General features: G+C 40.8%; 3 protein-coding genes across 5 annotated transcripts in view; 2 read left to right on the plus strand and 1 right to left on the minus strand.

Moving 5' to 3' along the window:
• LOC117492338 (metabotropic glutamate receptor 1-like) overlaps positions 1–6,335 on the minus strand; it is a 31,672-nt gene extending 25,337 nt beyond the window's left edge. For both annotated transcript variants that reach the window (XM_034142528.1, XM_034142529.1), the window contains exons 1-3: positions 6,211–6,335; positions 4,495–5,335; positions 1,575–1,824 (exon numbers count right to left, since the gene is read on the minus strand). In XM_034142528.1, the coding sequence (XP_033998419.1) occupies positions 1,575–1,824; positions 4,495–5,221 (977 nt within the window). In that variant the 5' untranslated portion in view covers positions 5,222–5,335; positions 6,211–6,335. The remainder of the gene's footprint in view (positions 1–1,574; positions 1,825–4,494; positions 5,336–6,210) is intronic.
• A 2,568-nt stretch (positions 6,336–8,903) lies between these two features.
• On the plus strand, positions 8,904–13,589 carry LOC117492339 (F-box only protein 30-like). Of its 2 annotated transcripts, none has more exons than XM_034142530.1 (3): positions 8,904–9,050; positions 10,282–12,403; positions 12,804–13,589. In XM_034142530.1, exons 2-3 carry the CDS (start codon positions 10,331–10,333, stop codon positions 12,996–12,998), a joined length of 2,268 nt encoding a protein of 755 aa, XP_033998421.1. In that variant the 5' UTR covers positions 8,904–9,050; positions 10,282–10,330; the 3' UTR covers positions 12,999–13,589. The 2 variants fall into 2 exon arrangements, with proteins under 2 accessions (XP_033998421.1, XP_033998422.1); XM_034142531.1 differs by having other exon boundaries at positions 8,914–9,050; positions 10,287–12,403.
• A 768-nt stretch (positions 13,590–14,357) lies between these two features.
• Positions 14,358–20,449, plus strand: LOC117492340 (arachidonate 15-lipoxygenase B-like). The gene is made up of 15 exons (XM_034142532.1): positions 14,358–14,423; positions 14,572–14,740; positions 14,929–15,121; positions 15,207–15,288; positions 15,398–15,520; positions 15,621–15,724; positions 15,797–15,969; positions 16,072–16,215; positions 16,297–16,500; positions 16,621–16,707; positions 18,029–18,195; positions 18,588–18,709; positions 19,124–19,224; positions 19,872–20,042; positions 20,141–20,449. The coding sequence occupies exons 2-15, from the start codon at positions 14,594–14,596 to the stop codon at positions 20,318–20,320; spliced, it is 1,998 nt and encodes a 665-aa protein (XP_033998423.1). The 5' UTR covers positions 14,358–14,423; positions 14,572–14,593; the 3' UTR covers positions 20,321–20,449.
• Positions 20,450–21,164: the final 715 nt, after the last annotated feature.

Consider the following 21,164-nt stretch of genomic DNA (forward strand, 5'->3'; position numbering starts at 1 on the left):
TACAACATAAACAGAGGCTGGTAAGAGACACACTTTTCTTCTCTTTGTTTCTACCACTGGGATTTATTACAGGAAATAGGAAAGGCTTCCTCAAGGATAATGGCAATGAAAAGAAACAAATCCTTCAGCGCCTGCCAATAGAGGAGTGTTCCTTCGACTGGATAATCCTATGTGTGTAAGTTCATACAAGTAAATGCAACAAGGTGTACTAATTGACATCTATTAGATGCTGTAGCTATTCAACCAGGCAATTTTGAGGTTGTCTGCAGTTTTCCTACTGTCAGATCCCATGAAAAGACCCAAACCAATACAGTGTTAAACCATATCTCAATGTGACATCTTTATACTGCCTGTGGCTCTCAGCCTGAAGCCTAGTAAGAAAAAGATAGTAAAAATCGGGTGAAATGAGTGAAAAACAGGCCATTTGTTGGGGAACAGTTTTTTGCTGCAAATTATTACACATTTAGTGCTACAGTGAGTATGTACAGTTCAATCTTATTTAAACATCAATGGTAAATACATCTTAATATTGTAATCTTAAAATCTTAAAATATTTTAAGATTAGGCATGGTCAATATATTCTGAAAATTGTACATTTCAAAAAGGGCCCCACCCAAACAAAATTGGCCATGAGTCTTCATGACTAAATTACCTTTTGCTTTTATGAAGAAATGTAGAGGTACAAAACAATCGACTACTATGCGCCAAAATCTGAGGGAACATACAGTAATGACAGAAGCTACTATTCAGTATATTGTCTCGGATATTTCTCCTGTTTGAAGATGATGGCTGGAATCCTGAGCTGCACTCATGCAGTGCTTATCTAATCTCCAACAAATACTGCTTAGCTCGGCTACAAGTCTCAGTCATCCTTAGCTGTCTTATTAATGTACTCCTCTTGTGACAAGCAGCTGACAAGTGCCCTACAACAGACCAATGCCAAAAAACCTCGCCCCTCTCTGAAATGATGGGGGAGAGGTATCGCATGAATGAACTGAAAGGAGCATCAAAGTTGTTGAATTTTACTAACAAGTGTGAATGGCCCTCGAGTACTATTTAATGGTGTAATGTGCCGCTGTATAAGTGTGTGAGAAGGCTCTGTTTGCCCTTTTGCAATGACTCAGATTGCAGCTACAGCCACTGTCACTCAACACTGTCAAAAAGAAAATCAAGAACGAGGTAAAATGGAAAGAAAAATATTGGAGAATATCCAAAGAGGAGGTTTCATCATCAAAAAAAGAGTTTGACAATTCGGTTGATTCTTGATGTCCTCGCATTGCCTTTAAAAAGCAAAAGAGAGACCGCCCAACATGTAGAGAATAGACGAGACGCATTGTTTCCCTCTCTAGTTTTGTGTCTGTGACAGAAATACCAATTATTCATCGCTGGAGAACATTTCTATTCAGTGCTATAGGAATGTGATCTAATACTTCTCTGTTGCCTTGGTGACATGCACATCAGGAAGACAACACAGCATATCGCAGCCTTCCAGCCTGTTAACCGATTTCTTGCCATCCACAGAGATGCTGTCAACTGTGAATCAAAAGGTACGATAGAAAACAACACATCCATACCTGCCGAGGAGGAGGAACTCCCCGGACACCCCCAGCCTCCTCATGGCCATCAGGAGACCTCGGACAGTCATGCCCTCACAGAAGCACACCACCACACGAGCTTTGGGCAGACGTTCCCGTAGTTTCCTCAAAAGGCGATCAAAGTGCTTCTCCCCCGCGTTACTGTAGATCTTGTCCGAGTGGGCAATGCACAAGCCTTCCAGAGAGGCCAGCTCCTTGAAGGCCTCCATGCCACTCTCCCCATAGTTTCCTATTGGTGAGGAAGAAAATGGATCGTTACTAAACAGGGCGAATTCAGACGGAAACCATTCTGTCCTTATCTTGATCTTCCTTGTAAAATGCATTTTCATTGTATCCACATTGTGAATATGGTGTGAATACACTGGTTATGGCACTACAAAGTTGCCATGAAAAAAAATGTTTTAGTGCCAACCATAACATGCCTTCATAACTAAATGCTTTCAACTTTCTAATTACTTCACTGTTGGACAATTAATGTCCAACAGTGACATTAAAACAACCACCCCTCTCCCCCCCCAGCAGTTGTTTTAATGCGTTCAATTCAGATCCTCTCGTAATGAGTGTCGGAGAGTTTCCTGGCTCCTGATTGCAATCAAAGCCAAAAGGGGTGAAGATGGCTATCCTTGTTTTAACTGCACAGCATCACAATCAAGAGCCCTGCAAAGCTGTTTTAGTACAAATCTTCTATTTCCATGCGGACTGCAGTGCTACTGTGTCACGGTCTGGATTGTTGATAAAGCCCACAGCTCTTTAGCATGAGAGCTGGATTAAACAGACAATCCAATCACTTGTGCATGCTTGAACATGTGTCTCTCTCTCTCTCTCTCTGTGTGTGTGTGTGTGTGTGTGTGTGTGTGTGTGTGTGTGTGTGTGTGTGTGTGTGTGTGTGTGTGTGTGTGTGTGTGTGTGTGGGTGTGGGTGTGGGTGTGGGTGTGTGTGTTGTCAAAAAGTAAATAAGTACCTCTATCCACAGAATTCTGAAAACATTTGAAATGCAATTGCCTTATTGAGAGTACAGGTTCCTTGGGGCATCCATGCCGTGTCCCTTAATATGGGTGATGTAGACTGAATACTCCATCTGTTTGTGGCATGGCTCTTTATGGAGCAGTACAAACGATAGATGAAATAGGCGTCACAGTAATGCATTTACTATGGCCCACAACGGGCGCCTGTGTTGGTTTTCCAATAGTACTTTGAGGATATTTTGCCTCATTTCATTTTGTGACTGGTAAATGGGAATAATGGTATCCAATTATTTTACTTTTTCCATCTAGGCTGTGAGACAGGTAGGTGTGTGTGCATTAGTTGACAGCCCATTTGACAATGATTACCAAAAACCTGCTTTTTGTATTCCCACCAGACTGATGATAATCAGGAAAGGCAATTTATACAATTTCACAGCCCTAGCTGTTGCTAAGGGAACGCGCTGCATTTGTAACTTGTCTACAGTGGTGGAAGGAGAAAACTCATGAGCTTAAGCCAGTCGTGACCACTATTTCAGAGATGGAGCTAAACAAACAAGTGGGTTTACATATGACTCTTCAAAGGTCAGAGTAAGGTCTGCATCAAACAAATTCGAATGTGAAGTCTCCTCTGTTTTCTCTTAGGAAATTGAAGCTAAAGTGTAAGGATTTGTATTTACAGTGTGTGCAATTAAAAAAACAAAAACACAATTTCAACTATAGCTTACACATTTGTTCTTTTGCAACATTTTTGGAAATTATTTTACTTTTATCCCTCACATTTGAGTAAATCATGTTGCTGGCTCCAGAGGGCAAGCCTAGAGACACCAGGTGCATGTTGAAGGTCAGACAGCTGACGCCACCTAGTTATGTGGTCAGGTACTACAGCGACCTCTCTTCATCTATCTGACAGCAACTTGTGTTAAAAAGCCCCTTGCCATCAGATGACTATATTGGGATTTTCCAAAGATGTTCTTCACCCCCAGTGAGCTCCCCAGGGGGGATCCTGCAATATAGCCTGCAGTTGTGCTTTGGGTGCAAACTACTGGCTGGGAAAAAAGCTATGGACATAATTCACTTCACAGTAATTACTCTGTCTACCCAACCAGTTGTGAACCTAGCCCATCATAGTATGAAAAGCTATTATCGCAGGGGTTCGTGTTGAGATAAGACATTTATTTTAATTTCCATAAATCGGGTAAAATTTGAAACATTCCTGTCATTTTCATCCCTGCCTCACCCTCCTGACTTAACCATCAAATTAATTTAACATTTCTAAAGGGACACCTAAATTGTTAATGCTCAAAAGGTTCCATCATGTTCTTTGATTTTAAAACTGCCGCAAGTACAAATAACAGTCAAAAACCTCCAGCTTTGGTTCCACAATGCCAAAGCATGTGAAAGAAATCCAAGGAGTAAGAGTTGGAGGATACCTTGAAAGATTGTATTGAAAGATAAAAGATGAGACCATTCATTGTTTACTAAACATACACTATACTTACACGTTAAAGAATAAATGCAAACAAAGCTGCATGATGGTGCATTAGATGCGTGGGAAGATGCTTGAAGCAATGTCCACACATCAAACCTCATCTCCAGACAACATAAAAATGATGAAGATGATGAAGATATACGCAGGGAGGCACATGTCTGTGTGGCTGCAACTACCTGCTCTGATAAGACTGACTGAGACAGAGACATGGAGAAAGTGTGCATGTAATTATCTCTCAAGTAAAACGTATGTTGGGGGGGAATGTATAAGTATCCTGAATATTTTCCAAATGATAGCATGAAATATTAAAACAAATGTAGGTTTCTCTCTAAAACGCTAAATGCTAATAGTTGAGCACATTGAAGAGATGGTAGGTGACATTTCTACAAGAACAACAACAATATAGTGATTTGACTGTAAGAGAGGTCAGTGATAGGAGTCTCACCCTCAGTGTGCACTGCAGACACATAGGTCCAGTTGTATCGCTTGACAATGTCCAGCATGGCCCGGGCCTGCAGAGTGTCTGAGGGCACGACCCTCAGGAAGTACTTGAACAGGGTCTTGTCGCTCAAATCGATGCTGGTGGCAGAGTATGCGATCTGCGGGATGTTAAAGAGCTGCAGGAGGTTCTGCACCTGAATGGCCACAGAGCTGGATCCGGGTCCGATCACTCCAGCGATGGGCTTCTTGGTGGGTGGAGGCTGGTGGGACGGGGTGCCGTCAATGCACCATTTGGACCCGTCCTTGTCATCCCGGATAGAGATGAGGGAGTCACGGATGAACTCGATGCTCTGCTCCAGGGCCACAGAGGAGTGCCAGCAGGAGTCGCGGATCTCGCAGCCCAGGCTGATGTTTGGGAGGAGGTGTGGGTCCGCGTTGATCCGGTCCAACGTGTGGAACATGGCCTCCACCCTTTGGATGCCATACTGCTCGCGGACGTCCCCGCACTTCCGCTCAGCTACTTTCTCCGCAGACGGCTGGTGGTGGACGGAAAAGAGCGCGCCGATGATCACGTCTCCATCCATACGAGCCACGGAGCGGACAACCGCACGGGGGACCGCCGCCCGCTCATAGATGCTGCTGTGGGAGACCACGAAGGCGCGGAAGAAAAACGTGGGGAGAAACAGAAGAGCGAGGAGACCCATCTTTACGCGTGCCATATTGTGCCACATCGCGTGATCCGTGCCAACTGTGCAGGCATACTATCTGCTGTCTGACAATACATCCACGTTTATCCAAGAGACCATGATTTGTGAGCACGACACCCGGGGCATATCCACGCGAACCTGCAGAGAGAGAAGACAAACTGCTGTGTAATGTAAGCTTGGAGAAAACCAGGCCAGATGTGCTACACTGGTATGTGGGAAGAGTTGACTAAGCACGCATGCTCCTTTCCATCTACGCCCTGATTTACATTCCTACAGCTGACAACAGTCGTCATGCCTCTCCCATCAGCTCACATCGAGGTGCCTTTGAGCAAGGGATTTAACTCACACCCACCTGATCAGCGAGCATTATTGGCTGAACAGGAATGCAGTCCACTGGGAAATGCCCAACCGTGCAGGTGGTTAGCTCTGTAAGGAGCAGCGAGGTACTTTAAAATGTCTCAAACAATCGATTCTTTACACTTTGCACCGGGAGAGGCTGAGGGTGCTGTGCTCGCTGTCCATTGAGAAAAATCATGCAGACAGATTTCAGCACCGTGGACAGCGTGCTTTCCAAACACATTACAAGGACGTCTTTGGGACTGTTGCCCAGGTTCGTCATCCTCACAGACATCCCTCCCGATTTGACTCAGCTAGTGTCTATTAATAAATACAATAAATATATAAATAAAGCCAAGAAACTACATGTTTTCATAGCCACCACCTATTTCAATTCTACATGAGAATGAATAAAAGACAGCCAAGGTTGTTTTTATTTTCAAACGCACCTTACATTATTCGTTTCTACCGTGCAATCTAAAGTAGCCTTCATTGATGATAATACTACAATAATAATGACAATAAACGAATGATAATAAAGCAGGGAGAAGCTCAAGATAATAGTATGTTCCCAAATGCCTCGATGAACGTATAATCTGTTTATCTTTTTCCATTCTTCTATTTACATCTTACATAGTTTAAGCTGCTTTTTCTGTGTCTGTTGCATCAAAACTTACCTGAATCCTGGAGACATGCCTTCGTCCGTCTTCTGTAGCGCGTGGTCCTCGGCTGTATCACTTGAATCCCTCTGTCTCTCTCTCCCTCTCCCTCTCTCGGTCTCTCTCTCTCTCTCAACTCGAACGTGTTAACTGTCGCCTTTTCAGTATTTGCTTCCAATGCTTGCACGTCTTGCATTAGAACATGTCTAATTCTTATTCATATTAAGACATGCATTAAGACGGGTAATGTTTTATCAGAGCTAAAATGACTGCAAAAACCTGGATATATGCTGCCAGGTATAATACATTACATCAGTGGAGCAACTGCAGTGCTATGCAAGATAGTTGGATACTGAATTATTGCCATTACTAGTAATATGATTACATCTTGCATGGTATTTTACAAGCAAGTTTGGAAATGTTCGTGGTACAGATACTGTCATCTCTTCAGCAGCACTATTATAAAAATGTGGTTAGCTGCATAACTGCTATACAGCATGATTGTATCCCGTTAATGCTGTCCCATCATAAATAGCTGCTTAAATTAATAATTGAATGTATCTATAATTCTGGTATTTTGAGAAGGACAGAGATATCGGGTCTCTCTCTCAGGCGTTGGCCACCAATTAATTATATGACAGCTGAGCTCTTGAGTGTATGTATTGGGTGTTCATACGGTTTTAAACTGTCAAACACTTACAACACGCAGACATGGCGACATGCACCCCTGTCTCTCGTAATAAATATATGATATGTTCACTATTTGAGTTTACCTGACTTCCACAATGGATGTTTTCGGCACCATGGACAGCAGTCAGTTACAGTTTGCATTGCGCCATCTAGCGTTTGAATGGAGGTCATTGATGGCATTTAAGCAGGCCTAAACAGACTTAGACATGAGACAAACACCTATTTAATTGAAAAATAAATGACTTTAAGTATATATTTTGAGTGGGCTATATCACTGATTGCTTGCCCAAGTGCAGGAGTTTACCCCCACTGTACCAGTTGTAAATTGAAGTTCTGAAACTAATCAGCCCATCAGTGATGAAGACTGGATGAGTCCAGGCAAAGACACGACTCACTCCGGGGGGGCATGCAGTTCACTTGGTAGGGTCCTGTCGTGACTCATGCCAGGCGGTATAAATCACAAATAAACGTATAAAAGAGTCGCAATGACACTGCCACTGCTGGTGCTCGGGGCTTCAGGAGGCCTCATCTGATATTGAACCTGAATAAAAGTGACATGTTTGGGAAGCAGAGACTACTTGGATACTGCAGCCACACTTCAGGGCAAAGGGCGACAGCGGTACTCGGTTTATTCTAGGACTGCTGTCTGCGTGGGTTGACCGCAATTGCGCGTTGACTTAAGCTGTAATATCATTTTTGATTATGTTGGCTAGTATTGTTCAGGAGAGAATGTTTTTGAACAACATTTTGTAGAAGTCTATTTTAGTCTATGGATTGCTTGCCGTATTCCTGGTGCAGGCTAGTATCGATCAGTCAAAGACCTTTTAGTTGTCTGTTATCATACTTTCAATGCTGGCCTTAACATTAGGATTCAGGTATCAGATTGTTTTATACTGTAGTTGCCTGGCAACTTTAAAAAGGCCATTTATTAAATGAAGCAAACATACTATATATGAACCAGTAAAACAATCATGTCAATAACACAATTCTTTGTCTTGTGGGAAATCAAATATGCACATATCACATTAAAAACAGTCTGCAAATGCTGTCATAATGCAAAATCCACATTTAGTCAGGTTTAATCTAATACAGCTAAAATTGTTGTAAAATGTATGTCGGCAACTGCTTATTAGCTTAATGTATAAAGAGTTGTATGACAACTCTTTGTGAATTCAGTCTTAATTTTATTTTTAAATCATGTAAATGGTGATGGTCCCACTGACTGCATGGGTTTGTTTCAACACCTCATGACAAGTGTATTCAGTATTACTAAGCACTGTCCTGCTGATGTGTCCATGAGTCAGCCCTCCCAGCTTCAGGGGGGCTGCTTTGTAGGTGACCCCGACCTCCAAAAGTGGCATGTCCCTCAGTTAACTGCAGAAGTCCAACCACTACCAGCCAGGAGGCCGTTTAGCAACAATAAGAGGACACTGCTCTCTTCTGGTTGTTACTGGTTACTGCATGTTGGTTGTTTTTCAATAAAGAAAGAAAGACGTTTAATAATGAAGTTTATTTAATACAACTTTTGAGTTTTATTTATATAAATAAGTATATCATTAAACATTTAATCCAGTGTTTGTTGAATATTTTTTAAACAGGATTAAGTAGACCAAGTCGAAATGAACAGCTCAAATAAATGTAATTCAGATTTGTATAACTCATTTTAATTAAAAGCATTTTAATTGGTGAAGATACAATTGTTATAGGAAGCAGAGGATCATTTCAGTGTAACATTTAGCTGAATTATTAGATTTTATTGGTGGATAGGTTTAATTTATTGACACATGCAAACCGTTTTATTGACAACTCATACCTTCATAATACAAATCTGATTTAACATTTTTGTATTTTTTTTAATTACAAAGCTGTTCGGTGTATATCTATACAATACAATTCTGTTCTTTTTTCTCTCTTACCTTTTTTGTCGACCTTTTATAATGTCGATATCGTCGATATGAGCCATCAGGCCTTTTAATGATACTGTAAATGGTTCAACATCTTGGTCAATAAAGTTTTGAACAGAAAAAAAAGGGGCTGGATGACAAGGATTGTAGTTAGCTGTTATTAGCATTTTTTGAAAAGAGACAACTACAGCAGCAGCTAGTAGTATTTATATATAACAACAATACACATCTCAGCATACATTTTTCTACCAACGCAACGATAAGGTGAGGAACTATTCGCATGCTAACATTAGCTCGCTGTTAGCTTGTTGTGAACTTCCGAGCTGTTGTTAGCCAACATTAGCCGGCTAGGATAGCTAGCTTGCCATTGTTTTCAAAACAAGTTGGTTTAACAGCGAAATAAATGTTGACAACAGGTACGGTGGCATACAAAACTATTGTTAACTGTTTATAAAGCTTATCTTGTCATCGTCGGTTCCTTTAGTACAGTGCTGATTGTGGTAAGTAAACTTAAAGGTCTAACTGTGAAGCTAGTTACAATCGACTTACTGTGTCTTCCTGGTAGGAAGCTACCTCGGTTGCCATCTGTATATGCGCTCTGTTTTTGCTACTTGTTAAGTTAAGTTAACCTGATTTAACCTTTACAACTAAACAGAATCGTTGCATGCTACATTTCGCAACAATTCAGGATTTAGTTATGACAAAAATGTATGCTTTTTATGGCTCAGTGACTACTTAACGTTAGATGATGTATTTTGGCAATGTCCATGCAAGCTGCATTCGTAAACTGACCGATGACTGATTCGTAAAAGTGACAGAATATAAATTCCCTTAATATATCGTTGATAAAGTGGTTATGGAAACAGAATACAGTTTCTGTGTTATTTCAGCAGTAGCATCTTAGATGTGCATCTCAGTTGCAGAAGTTTACATTTTCAGTAGTCTTTCTGCACAATTATCAAAATACAATTGCAACCATGTTAGATGTAATGAAATAAATGGTCAATAAACGTCCTTTATGTCTGTTCGAGATATTCAGCATTAATTGCACTGTAATACTTATCTTTATCATTCATTATTTTCACACTATGTTTCCCTTTTATACTAATGATAGGAAATCCCACAAGCACTCTGTACACAATCAGATATCAGATATAAATGTTTTGATTGGACAAAACCTTAAGATTTCTTTTTTATGTTTCTTCCTATTTGTTCCAAATGAATATTGTAAGCTCTGGGCTCAGATCTCAGCAAGCACTGTGACTGACATCTGGTGGTCTGAAGTAAATATAGCAGCCATTTACAAGTGGGCTAAAATCCCTGGTACTACACCAAACCTTATATGTGTGCAACAAAAGTTTTAAAACACTACTATCACAAAGTCATCATGCAACAGAAGATCTGACACAACAAATTGAAACCGTGCTCTCTGTTTTTTTGTCTTATCCCATCTCTTATATACTGACAATATTTGCTCTTTTTGCTTATTTGGCAGGACAGTGGATTTTCTCACACTCAGAATCTTCCACCCCTTGAGTCTGAAGATGGAGGAAGATCATGTTCACTGTATGTCCTGCTTCAATCAGAGATGCAACTTCAGAACTCAACCAGACATTTCTTGTGATATTATGACCTGTCCTTTAGTGTGTGGGGCTGTATTTCACTCCTGCAAAGTTGATGAGCACCACCTTATGTGCCCACTGATGAGGGTCCCCTGCCTAAACAGAGACTATGGCTGCCCCGCCAACCTGGTGCGTAACCAAATGTATGCTCACCTCGATGTGTGTCCAGCTGGAGTGGTGTGCTGCACTATGGAGTGGAACAGATGGCCCGTTAGCTGCCTGGACTACACTTCCTATGAAAGCCTGAGCCGTGGAGTGGAGGAGGTGGAGCAGCTAGACATGGCACTTGCTCTTCAGGACCAGCGTACACTACTCGAGTCCCTCAAAGTGATTGCCATGTCACCCACTGCAGAAGGAGAGCCGTTTCTCCCTGTTAGTAAGGAAAACAGGGAAACGGGCTCATCTTCGCCTACATCCGCCCCTGAGGCCTCCACCGTTATTGATACAGCTTCACACTCATCATCCTCACACCAGCCACAACCTCCCCCGTCAGTTTTGGCAAAGGAGAGAATTGCCAGTGGAATTAATGGCTTGAATGAGGAGCACTTCGGTAAACTCTACGAGGCCACAGTGGAGACAGCAAGAAGCTTAGCTGCTGCTTTGGACTTTGTTAGCAATGCCAACTCTGTTGACAGCAGCACAGAGTGTGTGAACAGTGGAGCTGCTACTCCGATGAGTACATTGAGCGACAATGGAGACCCTAAGAAGGAACTAGAAATCAAAACACCAGTAGCCGCTGATGGTTTAAATAAAAAAGACATGGAGGTGCAAAGTGTCTGTTCTAGCTGTTTGATAGGAAATGGGGCTCTCAAAGGAACAGATCCAAAGATTTTAAAACCTGCAAATGGACCACTGTCGGGAGCAATGGAGGCCTTTCCTGTTGAGGTTCAAGATGACATGAACGCTGGGGTTTCTGAGGAGCCCGTCACCCCTCAGATGGCATCTCCGGTGCATGTCAGACAGGGAGTGGCACCGAGCGCTGGTCATGTGTTGCTTGAAGACAGGGGGCTAGCTCTTTTAGAAAACCATGGGCATGATCGTAAATTTCACAACTACAATTTTTTTAGGGGCCAAGGCCAATGTTCATTACCTAATGGACGGAAAGGTTACTTCAAAGACAGGTCACTGTATAGATTGCGACCGAAAATGGAGGACAAGGCAGTAGATACCTCAGATTTGGAGCAGGATGAAGACCCCATGGGTCTGGGAGAAATCGATCTGATCACAGCAGCGCTGTTCTTTTGTTTAGAGGAGTCCAGAGAGTGTAGAAGGATCTCTGACAAAGTCTATGTTGATGGCTACCGTGTTGACTTTGGCACACAGACTTTCACTTTCCCTGCAGCCATCTTGGTTACCAACACTAGAGTCGGGGACATAGCTTCTGCATCTGCCTGTGACCATGCGGCCCCCCAGCTTTCCTACCCCAGCCCTTTCCGCACTCTCCGCCTCTGCCTTGTCTTGGAGGCTCTGGAGGTCGAGGCAGTTCCACATAACCGCTACCTCCCTCCTAACCCTCGCTACCAGCATATGTTCCCTTTCGTCTGTGGTCAGTCATTGCGCAGGGACCAGTTTTCTTCCCATTTCATAAATGTCCATGGTGACATTCACGCTGGTCTCAATGGTTGGATGGAACACCGCTGCCCGCTGGCATACTATGGCTGCACATTCTCTCAGCGAAGGTTTTACCCATCCACCCAGGGGGCCAAAGTGGTTCATGACAGGCACCTCAGGTCCTTTGGGGTTCAGCCTTGCCCAGGGGCTCAACTTCCTGTTGATTTCCAGTCGGACCAACTTAGTGGGCTTCCCATTGAGATATTGTGGCATATAGCTGGGTTCCTGGACAGTTTCAGCCTGTGCCAGCTGTCTCTGGTGTCACGGACTATGAGGGAGGTGTGTGCCAGCCTCCTCCAGATAAGAGGCATAGTGGAGCTGCAGTGGGAGCGAAGACGTTGCCCTGGTAACCCTGGCACTGTATCATGGCAAATCAAAAATAGAGTGAGTAGAAAACCTGTATTATAAAGTTACTGTATGTCAGTTATTTTTAATATTTCCTTTAATCTGTATCTGAAATCTGAGAAAAGTGCTTTTACAAAAGGAAACATTTCAAATAGCTGATGGAGCTCTACAGTAAATGCTACAATATTATACATAGCCAACATAGACTAAAGAATAATTACTTCAAATCTGTTTGAAATAGATAGATTTTTCTGGAGGGTGCCCCTAACATATATAATGTTTGTTTAGGATAACATTTTACATTTTTGTAAATCAATGTAAGCAGTAAGATAGAATAAGATTTTGGATGCTGTAACAAAAGAAGGGAATGCAGCTTCACAAAATGATTAGTATGCATTGACCTCTTCATTCAGTAATCCTTTTTTATTTATTTATGCAGGTGTGGAGATTCAGCACTGCCTTCAGCCCGGTGTCATCATGGGGTTTCAATGATCTCCCCAGCATGTCGAACCATCTCAAGAAGTGTCACTTCAACACAGCAGAGCACAAGACAGAGCCCGTTCCCCTTCCTGCCATGTGCACTGCACGAGATGGACAGTCGCTGCGCCGCGTCCTGCGTCACATTAACTCCTGACTCGACGCGGCTCGCCTCTTGCTTCTGCACGGGAGTCACTGTGGGAATATGTGGATGTTGCAATAATAGATTTTCTGTCATTAAAACAAATAACTCTACCTGTAATTCATTTGTGATGAAGCCTTAAATAAATCACACCATACTTTTCACAATGAAGGTCTGTGTTTGTGGGTGTCCCTATGACGAGAAAAAAAATTGTTAGCATGGATTTGTGCTGAAAGTTCCACTTTATTCTGGTTAGATGAAAATATATATATTTTTGAAGACAAATATGCACAACAGATTGATATGATTCTATAAGATATACTGTATAACTGTTTGCCTTTGAGTAGTAGCCATTGGGGAAAAGCAGATTGTTGGTTATGTTGCATTATCTCTGTGTTACAGAAACTTTGCCAGCACTTTACACAAGATTTGCTAATCCTTTCTTTGTTGATGTGACCATAAATGTTCAGTCTTTCTGATCCCTATAGCGGGTGTCAACCCAGGGTGTGTCAGGACATAAGTCAAAACAGATGGATATTAATGTGAGGACAGCCTGACAACGCATGTGATTTACTACCATTTAATAAAGTCTTTATAGCCTTCTAAGTATTTGTTGAATTCTTCAAATCACTCACAAAATGAAAATGCAAAATGTTATTGTCTTGCTTTATATGTTAACATCCAATTTTCCATTTGAAAACAAACTGAAATCTTTAATATGATTAAGACATAGCATTGAACACATCCACATTTCTTCTTACAAACTGACATGCCGTCCAGTTTCAACACTGCATGGTGAAATACCTGATCTCAGCTAGTTACATAAAGATCTTTCCTTCTTATATAATTTCTATAAAACACCAATACCATATTATCATCCCAAACATAGACACTTTTGGTTAATTGCATGTTAATCAGCCAAATCTTATTACGTGGCTCACAGATTCTCTGAAAATATATTTCCATTATTCTGAAAAAAGCCTCAAACCAATGTAAATGTGGTCAAAACTATGAACATTATGAAGAATCAAACAAACATGTGAACATTACATTTTAATAAAGCTTAACCCGTTAACTTTTCTATGTTGTTTTGGTGTGTGGCCATCCTTTTTATTAATCATTTCCAAGATATGGCATGTGTGTAGCTGCGGCCTCTGCTGGTCACTTCTGAATGAATTAAGATACCTTAAAAGTTACCTAAAGATACATTTATGAATGGCACTTATTCTAAATAGTGATAATAAGAGCAACTTAACTTCCTTACTGTTTTAATGTGTTTAAGACAGATTCTCACTCTGGGCCTCTTTGATGGACTGACCTTATAGAAAACAACTCTGAGGTCTCAACACTCTTGATTAGGGAATGCTCAACACCTGTGATTTCCTTTCAAATAGCTCAATCACAGTCCTGCTACACCTGTGTGGTGGTTCAACTGAAAAGGTGGGTTACCTCTCTATGGGGCTTTATCAGTTCAACAAGAACACTCATGATTGTGCATGTTGGATGCGGTCATATTTGAACGTTTTGGAGTAGAGAAAAGCTATGTACTGCATGTAATCATTGTTGTTTGTTATCCATTGTGTTTCAGTTGTTGAAGCTAGCCAGGCATTATGGCAGAGTACACTCTGAAAGTGACCACAGGAAGCATGCTGCATGCAGGCACATTTGATAACTTGTATGTTACCCTGATCGGTACTGAAAGGCAATCGGAGCGCACTCAGTTGACGAGTTTGGGATTGGATGATACAAATGGAAAGGTAATTGGTAAAACTAAATGAATTGTAATAGTCCATACAGTATCTGTTTTTCTCTTAACATTATGAAGGAGTTGTTGTTCCAGCATTTGATTTGAATTCAGGACAAAAGTTAAGGGTGGAAACTGTTTGGTAGAAGCTTAATATATGCCCATATTGAATCCTGAATGCATCTTCCTTTACAACACCAGGTGGGAACGTTTGCTGTGACTACACTTTTTACGTTGGGATGTCTTCTCTTCCTAAAAATGGAGAAAGATCCTTTGGAGAAGGATTGGTTTTGCTCCACAATAGTGGTGACAACACCTGAGGGGGATGACATGATTTTCCCCTGTCACCGTTGGCTTTCCAAGGGGGAGTTTGTGTTGTTGAGAGGGGGAAGAGGTTAGTGAAGTAATTGTTAGAAGCTATGTCATGTACATTTTAAGCACATTTAAGAATGTACATGTATTTCTTTGAAAACACACAGCTACAAAGGCTTTTGAAGATCTCCATCCTAAACTAGTAGACCAACGGAAAAAAGAATTGGTTCAACAAAAAATAATTTACAAGTGAGTTTTCAATCAACTTAATTTTGCAGTGTACCAAGGTGCACCTCAATGACTGTTGATTGGGATTTATATCTTTTTGTATCTCTTTATTTCCTGTTTTACTCTGCAGATGGGCTTCGTATGCAGAAGGATTGCCATACATGGTGGATATCAAAGATAAGAATGCTCTTCCTGCAGAAAGTAGGTTTTCATTCTCAAGAGCCTTTGAACTCCAAAACTCAAAAAAAGAAATGTAAGTGCCCTAACGTACCTTATTTTGAAGACCAAGTGTCTAAAACAAATATCCAGTGCAATAACAAGTGATTTCTCTTCTCTTTTTTTCTCTTAACCAGATATGCTGAGTTCGAACTAAAAGGTCTGACAGATTTGAATCAGCAGTTTGAAAGCTTTGAGGCCTTAAAGATGGCCTCATTGGTTAAAAAGACACCATTGGCAGGTAGGATCTCAGTAAAGTGTTTCACTGCTCTGTTAAACACCTTTTTATACTAATACATCATTTATGTCCCAGAGTATGTGTCGGAGCACTGGAAGGATGACGACTTTTTTGGATACCAGTTTCTCAATGGAATCAACCCCTTCATAATTCAACGTTGCTCAAAGCTGCCATCCAACTTCCCCTTAACAGAGGAAATGGTTCAACCTTTTTTGGCCATAGGAAGTTCTTTGAATGCAGAGATGAAGGTAAAGTGAATTTCCAGTGTATTTTAAATTACATTTTTTAGATGTGTTAAACATTGTCCTCACTTGGCACTTATCTGTTTTATAATAATTTGTTTCCTACAGAAGGGCAATATGTTCCTTGGTGATTACAAGATCATGGAAGGTCTTTCCACAAAAGTTATTGATGGTAAACCCACTGTGGTGACTCCTGCTCTCTGCCTGCTGTACCTAAATCCACAGAAGAAACTACTCCCCATTGCAATTCAGGTTTCTCATATCTCGTGATCTCAATTAAGTTTTGTTTTTTTGAATACCTTCTACAAAATAAAAAATTGTCCCCACCCTCAGCTCAGTCAGCAACCTTCAGAGGAGAACCCAATTTTCCTGCCTACCGACTCGGAGTCTGACTGGATGCTGGCCAAAATGTTTGTAAGGAGTGCAGATGCCCTCCATCACTTATTAGTCAGTCATTTGCTGAGGACTCATCTACTGCCAGAAGTTTTTACAATGGCGACACTTCGCAACCTCCCAAAGAATCACCCCCTGCACAAGGTAAGCCCTATTTATTTTTTTGAGTGCAGTGTTGCAGGCCATATGAGATGTGTTTACTTGAATCAGCTCAATGATATTACAGTAGGTTCATTACTGTCACCTATGTCTTCTTTCTTACAGCTGCTGACCCCCCATCACCGATTTACCATTCCTATAAACATACTTGCTCGTGAGACTCTTTTAGGCCCTGGTCAATTTTTTTCAAAGGTATGACTTTTTAATATATTTTTAAAAATGGAAATCATACATTAACAATTTAAACAACATAGTCAATTCTATAACTGTTTAAATATCTTGATCAAATAAAAAAAAGTTAAAGCCTTTTATTGTAATTGTACAAAGACACAATGAGATTCAGTGCAACCCTCTCCCAGTGTGCAATAACTAGACATACATAATATTAAAACACGGCAGTTAGTCAAAAAGATATTGTAGGAGCCAATTAACACTGTGGGTATAAAGGTAGGAACCAATGTTTGTGGTTAGAGGTTCCGCCGGAAGGCCATACAGTTTTTGACTACATGGCGAACACTCACACAAACACGGGAATACAAACATTCATTGGCGTTTTTATATGTACAAAAGTGGTGGGGCACGAACAACTTGGATGTGTTTGTGTATGTATAAGCTTCTGGTGCTTTTTTAAACACGTAAACAAATGGCTGTAGGCTATCCATGGTTCCGATAGAGAGGGGGGTATAAGGAAAACAGACACTCATCACCGAGGTCACAATATCAATCGATCCAGCAGAGCAATAGCCTATAGGCAAAACACAGAAGATCAACAAAAGATATGAACTTACCAAAGTAGATGGTCAACTTCATTCATTTTCTTTCCGTTTGACTGATTTGAATCGCTATACGCTCCTCTCGTCTCCTCTTCACAAACAACTACTATTTTCGCGGCACACGTACTTGCAGCCAATCGGCTCTCTGAATTATGAGATGACGTTTGGTAGGTATGTCAGCACAGTGCCCCTATGGTGTTTATTCTTTTGCCACACACATTGAATCGAAAAATACTCTGAGCATGCGCAGTGTAGTTTTTACAGCAACCATTCACTTTGACAGAGAGAGAGGGGCTAGATCGGGGCTTGACCCACGTTGCTCAATAGGCACACTGTAGACACTAATTAGAAGAACACAGACTAAAACAGCAATGTACAGACAAATCGGATGATTAAACATGATCTTAAAATATATTTTAAGATGTATTGTGTTTTGCATTTCTTTGGAATTATTATTTGAATTACTTTCTGCTGACACTAGGTGAGAAAATGAAGCAAATTAAATGGACACCAGTCAAAAGGAAATCAATGGACTGTATTTAACTGGAAACTTTGTATCAGACTTTTATTCACCTGGCAAACTTTGTGTGCGTCAATTACGCCAACATAGCGGATCCTCAGAGGCTTAAAACGTTGGCTTAGCCTCTACAGATATGTTTGGGGTTTTAACGGTGAGAAATGTTATGTAGAGGAAAATGAAATTTGTGCATTTGAAATGTAGCCAGTATTTGTTGTTTCAGAGTTCACTTGATAAAGAGGGACAACTAGAACTAATGAGAAGGGGGCTCTCCAGAACGACCTACAGCTCCCTCTGCCTGCCGGAAAACATCGCAGCTAGAGGACTGGAGTCCATCCCCAACTTTCATTTCAGAGATGATGCACTGAGGCTGTGGAGCATCATCAACAGGTGACTTTCTGCTTGATAGCTGTCAACCCTGGTGTTTGAGGATTAATGCCATTATATGCCACATTAGACAAAATAGGGGGACACATATTAAAACTAAGTATTAAGATTCTGGACTTTAAATTGGATATTGAAGCAACAATCTCAAGATGTCACACGTGTAGATATGGGGAAATGCAATTCACATCCTGATAGGGATAGTGGTGGTCTAATGGATAGTGAGGTGGGCTGAAGATCGGAAGGTTGTAAGTTCAAATCCCGCCAGGGATATCACCACTAGTGTGCCCTTGAGTAAGGCACTTATGTCCTTAGTTACTCCAGGGAGAATTCGCTTTGGATAAAAGAGTCAGCTAAGTTAAATGTAATGTAATGATACTGGTACATTTTGTCCTCAGCTTCATCCAGTCAATGGTGGCATACTATTATCCATCTGACAGTGAAGTGTCTGCAGATTCTGAGCTCCAGGAATGGATCAATGAGATATTTTATTATGGATTTCTGGGGAATGGTGACTCAGGTATATATATATTTGTTGTTATATGCTCCTTTCAAAATGTTTACATGTGTATGTAAAAGCCTAAGGCCCTGCAGTAGTCCTTTTTTTGTTAGGGGCAGATTGTAGAATATCATGTAAATTGGCTTTAGACGCCAAGTCAACCCCCTCCCTTCACATTAAGTTTTAACTTGTCTTAAATGGATAATCTATCTTTCCAAAAGGCTTTATCTTGATTGGATGATATTTGCTGTAAAACAAATGTTAAGAAACTTAAACAAAGTATCACATTCTGAAATAGACAGTAAGTAGAATGATGAATGCATGTAAAAACAAAAGCTGGTTATTACATTTTGAGATTTTTAAAAATATACAAAAGTAGGATGAGATGCTCTGTGAGAAATGTGCAGTAGGCTTTTAACCAAACATTCTTGATAGGATTTCCTTCAAGCCTTCAGACTGTGGAGGAACTTATCCAGGTCGTCACTACAGTGGTCTTCACGTCATCAGCTTCACATTCTGCAGGGAACCGTGGACAGGTAAATATTACATTTTTAGTAGAATCTAGTTTTTTGGGGATTTTAATGTTCTTTTGGGTGATGAGGTCACCCTCAATTTGTACTGGCTATCATATAAATGTTTAAGTTCTTCAAATGTGACTATGCCGTGCATCCTATAGTTTGACGTCAGTGTTTTGATCTCTACAACTGCTTGTCCAACACTTCTTCTAAAGTCCCAATGTGTTGGTGCCATAATGACTGGTTTTGTGCATGTAGTGCTCCTTGCCCTCAAACCATTGAAAACCAGAGATACAACAAGGGTAGAAAATCAGGCTGGAGGAGCTTGCATCTTAGTAGTTCTTCTAGTTTAGTGATTGTTATCTCTCTTTTGATGATCCCACAGCTCCATTAAAGTATGTAAGAGGACAAAACCACTAACCATAACCTAAAGTTCAATGATTTAGTGTTACACCTCTTGTGTTTTGTACACATACAATTGCAACATTTTACATTGATAGCTGGCTGGCTCAGTTGTGAGCAGTAACAGCTTACTTGGTAACATTATGGGTGAGATTAAAGTAATTCAACATTCATCTCTACCATAAAGAAATTAGGAGAACAAATGAGGTTTATTAATGTCAAACTATACCTTTTTTTTATTTTAACCCTCAAGATTTTTTTTTAAGTTTGACCATCTAGGTTGGATTCCCAATGGTCCACTTAGCCTGAACAAAGCTCCTCCAACTACAAAGGAACAGTCAAGCATGGAGGACATCTTGGCATATCTGCCCAAAAAATCAAGCGCAATACTTGTAATGTCATCTACATGGCTGTTCAGGGGGAATTTCAGTGATTTTGTGAGTATCCTGCGTTACATTAATCACAAAACCAGTAACTCTACCTTTTCAAAGATTTCCCATTCCCTTGCATAACATTTGGATTTTGTCCCCGTCAGGAACCCCTCGGTACTTATCCTGAGCAACGCTTTGCTGAGCCTGCAGCCTTACAGATGATCGAAGATTTTCAAGCAGTGCTGTCCTCCCTCAGTGTGGCCATTACCATGAGGAACTCAAAGCTTGAGCTGCCTTTTAATTATTTGAACCCAAAAGAAATTGAAAACAGTCCAGGAATTTAATCTTGGTATTTGACCAAGAAAATACTTTAAACTGTGGCTCAAATAAACAACCTGCTGTCGCTTTGTTGTCCAATGTACTGCCATCTTGATACTGTAATCTTATCTTGAAAGTAAAGTTTCACATATTTATATTGTTGTTTTTGTTGATTGCATCTCTTCACCAAACCGTTCAACTGCAAGTATTCTAAACCAAATGGTTAAAATTGTAAAGACCAATGGCAAATATCTTCATTAAGTAGGTTTTCCTGATGTAAGGGTTGAGGCACAGGTGTTTAGTAAAATGAGACTTTTACTCCATTGCTTTGTTACCCTTAGATTATGTTCAGCAACTTCCGATATCACCTTTAGTACAGTATAAGGCTACGGTTTTTATGGTCATCGAATACAATTATTAATCGAACAAAGACTTGACACGATCAAATTTGCTTTTTTTTTTTTTTTTTTTAAGTCCGGTCAGAATGAGCAGAGGGAGGTTAGCAGAAACTGTAGCAGCATTTAGTGTGGCAAACAAAACTCAACACAAACAGTGCTGCATAACAAACTCGTTTCACAAGCTGCATCTGTGCAGCAAGTTCAGTGTAAACTAGTGAAATGTTGTGTGCCTCGGGCTGCAGCTACCAGGATGCATGTTGACACGTAACTGTTGTCTCAGCATTCTTGTTTTAGCTCACAGCAACAATATTTGGTAAAAATGTACTTAAAATACAGCTTTAATGCAACATCAGTCCGTCTATGCCTTCAAAAGACTCATCCTTGGAAAAAAGTATTGTCCCACTCTGCAGCTTCCCTGTCATTCAATGCCTCTTCAAGGTTTAGATACAGTTACGAAGAGCTGGTGCTTGTT

The sequence above is a fragment of the Trematomus bernacchii genome, unplaced genomic scaffold (assembly GCF_902827165.1).
Source record: "Trematomus bernacchii unplaced genomic scaffold, fTreBer1.1, whole genome shotgun sequence".
In the NCBI taxonomy this organism is placed as follows: Eukaryota; Metazoa; Chordata; class Actinopteri; order Perciformes; family Nototheniidae; genus Trematomus; species Trematomus bernacchii.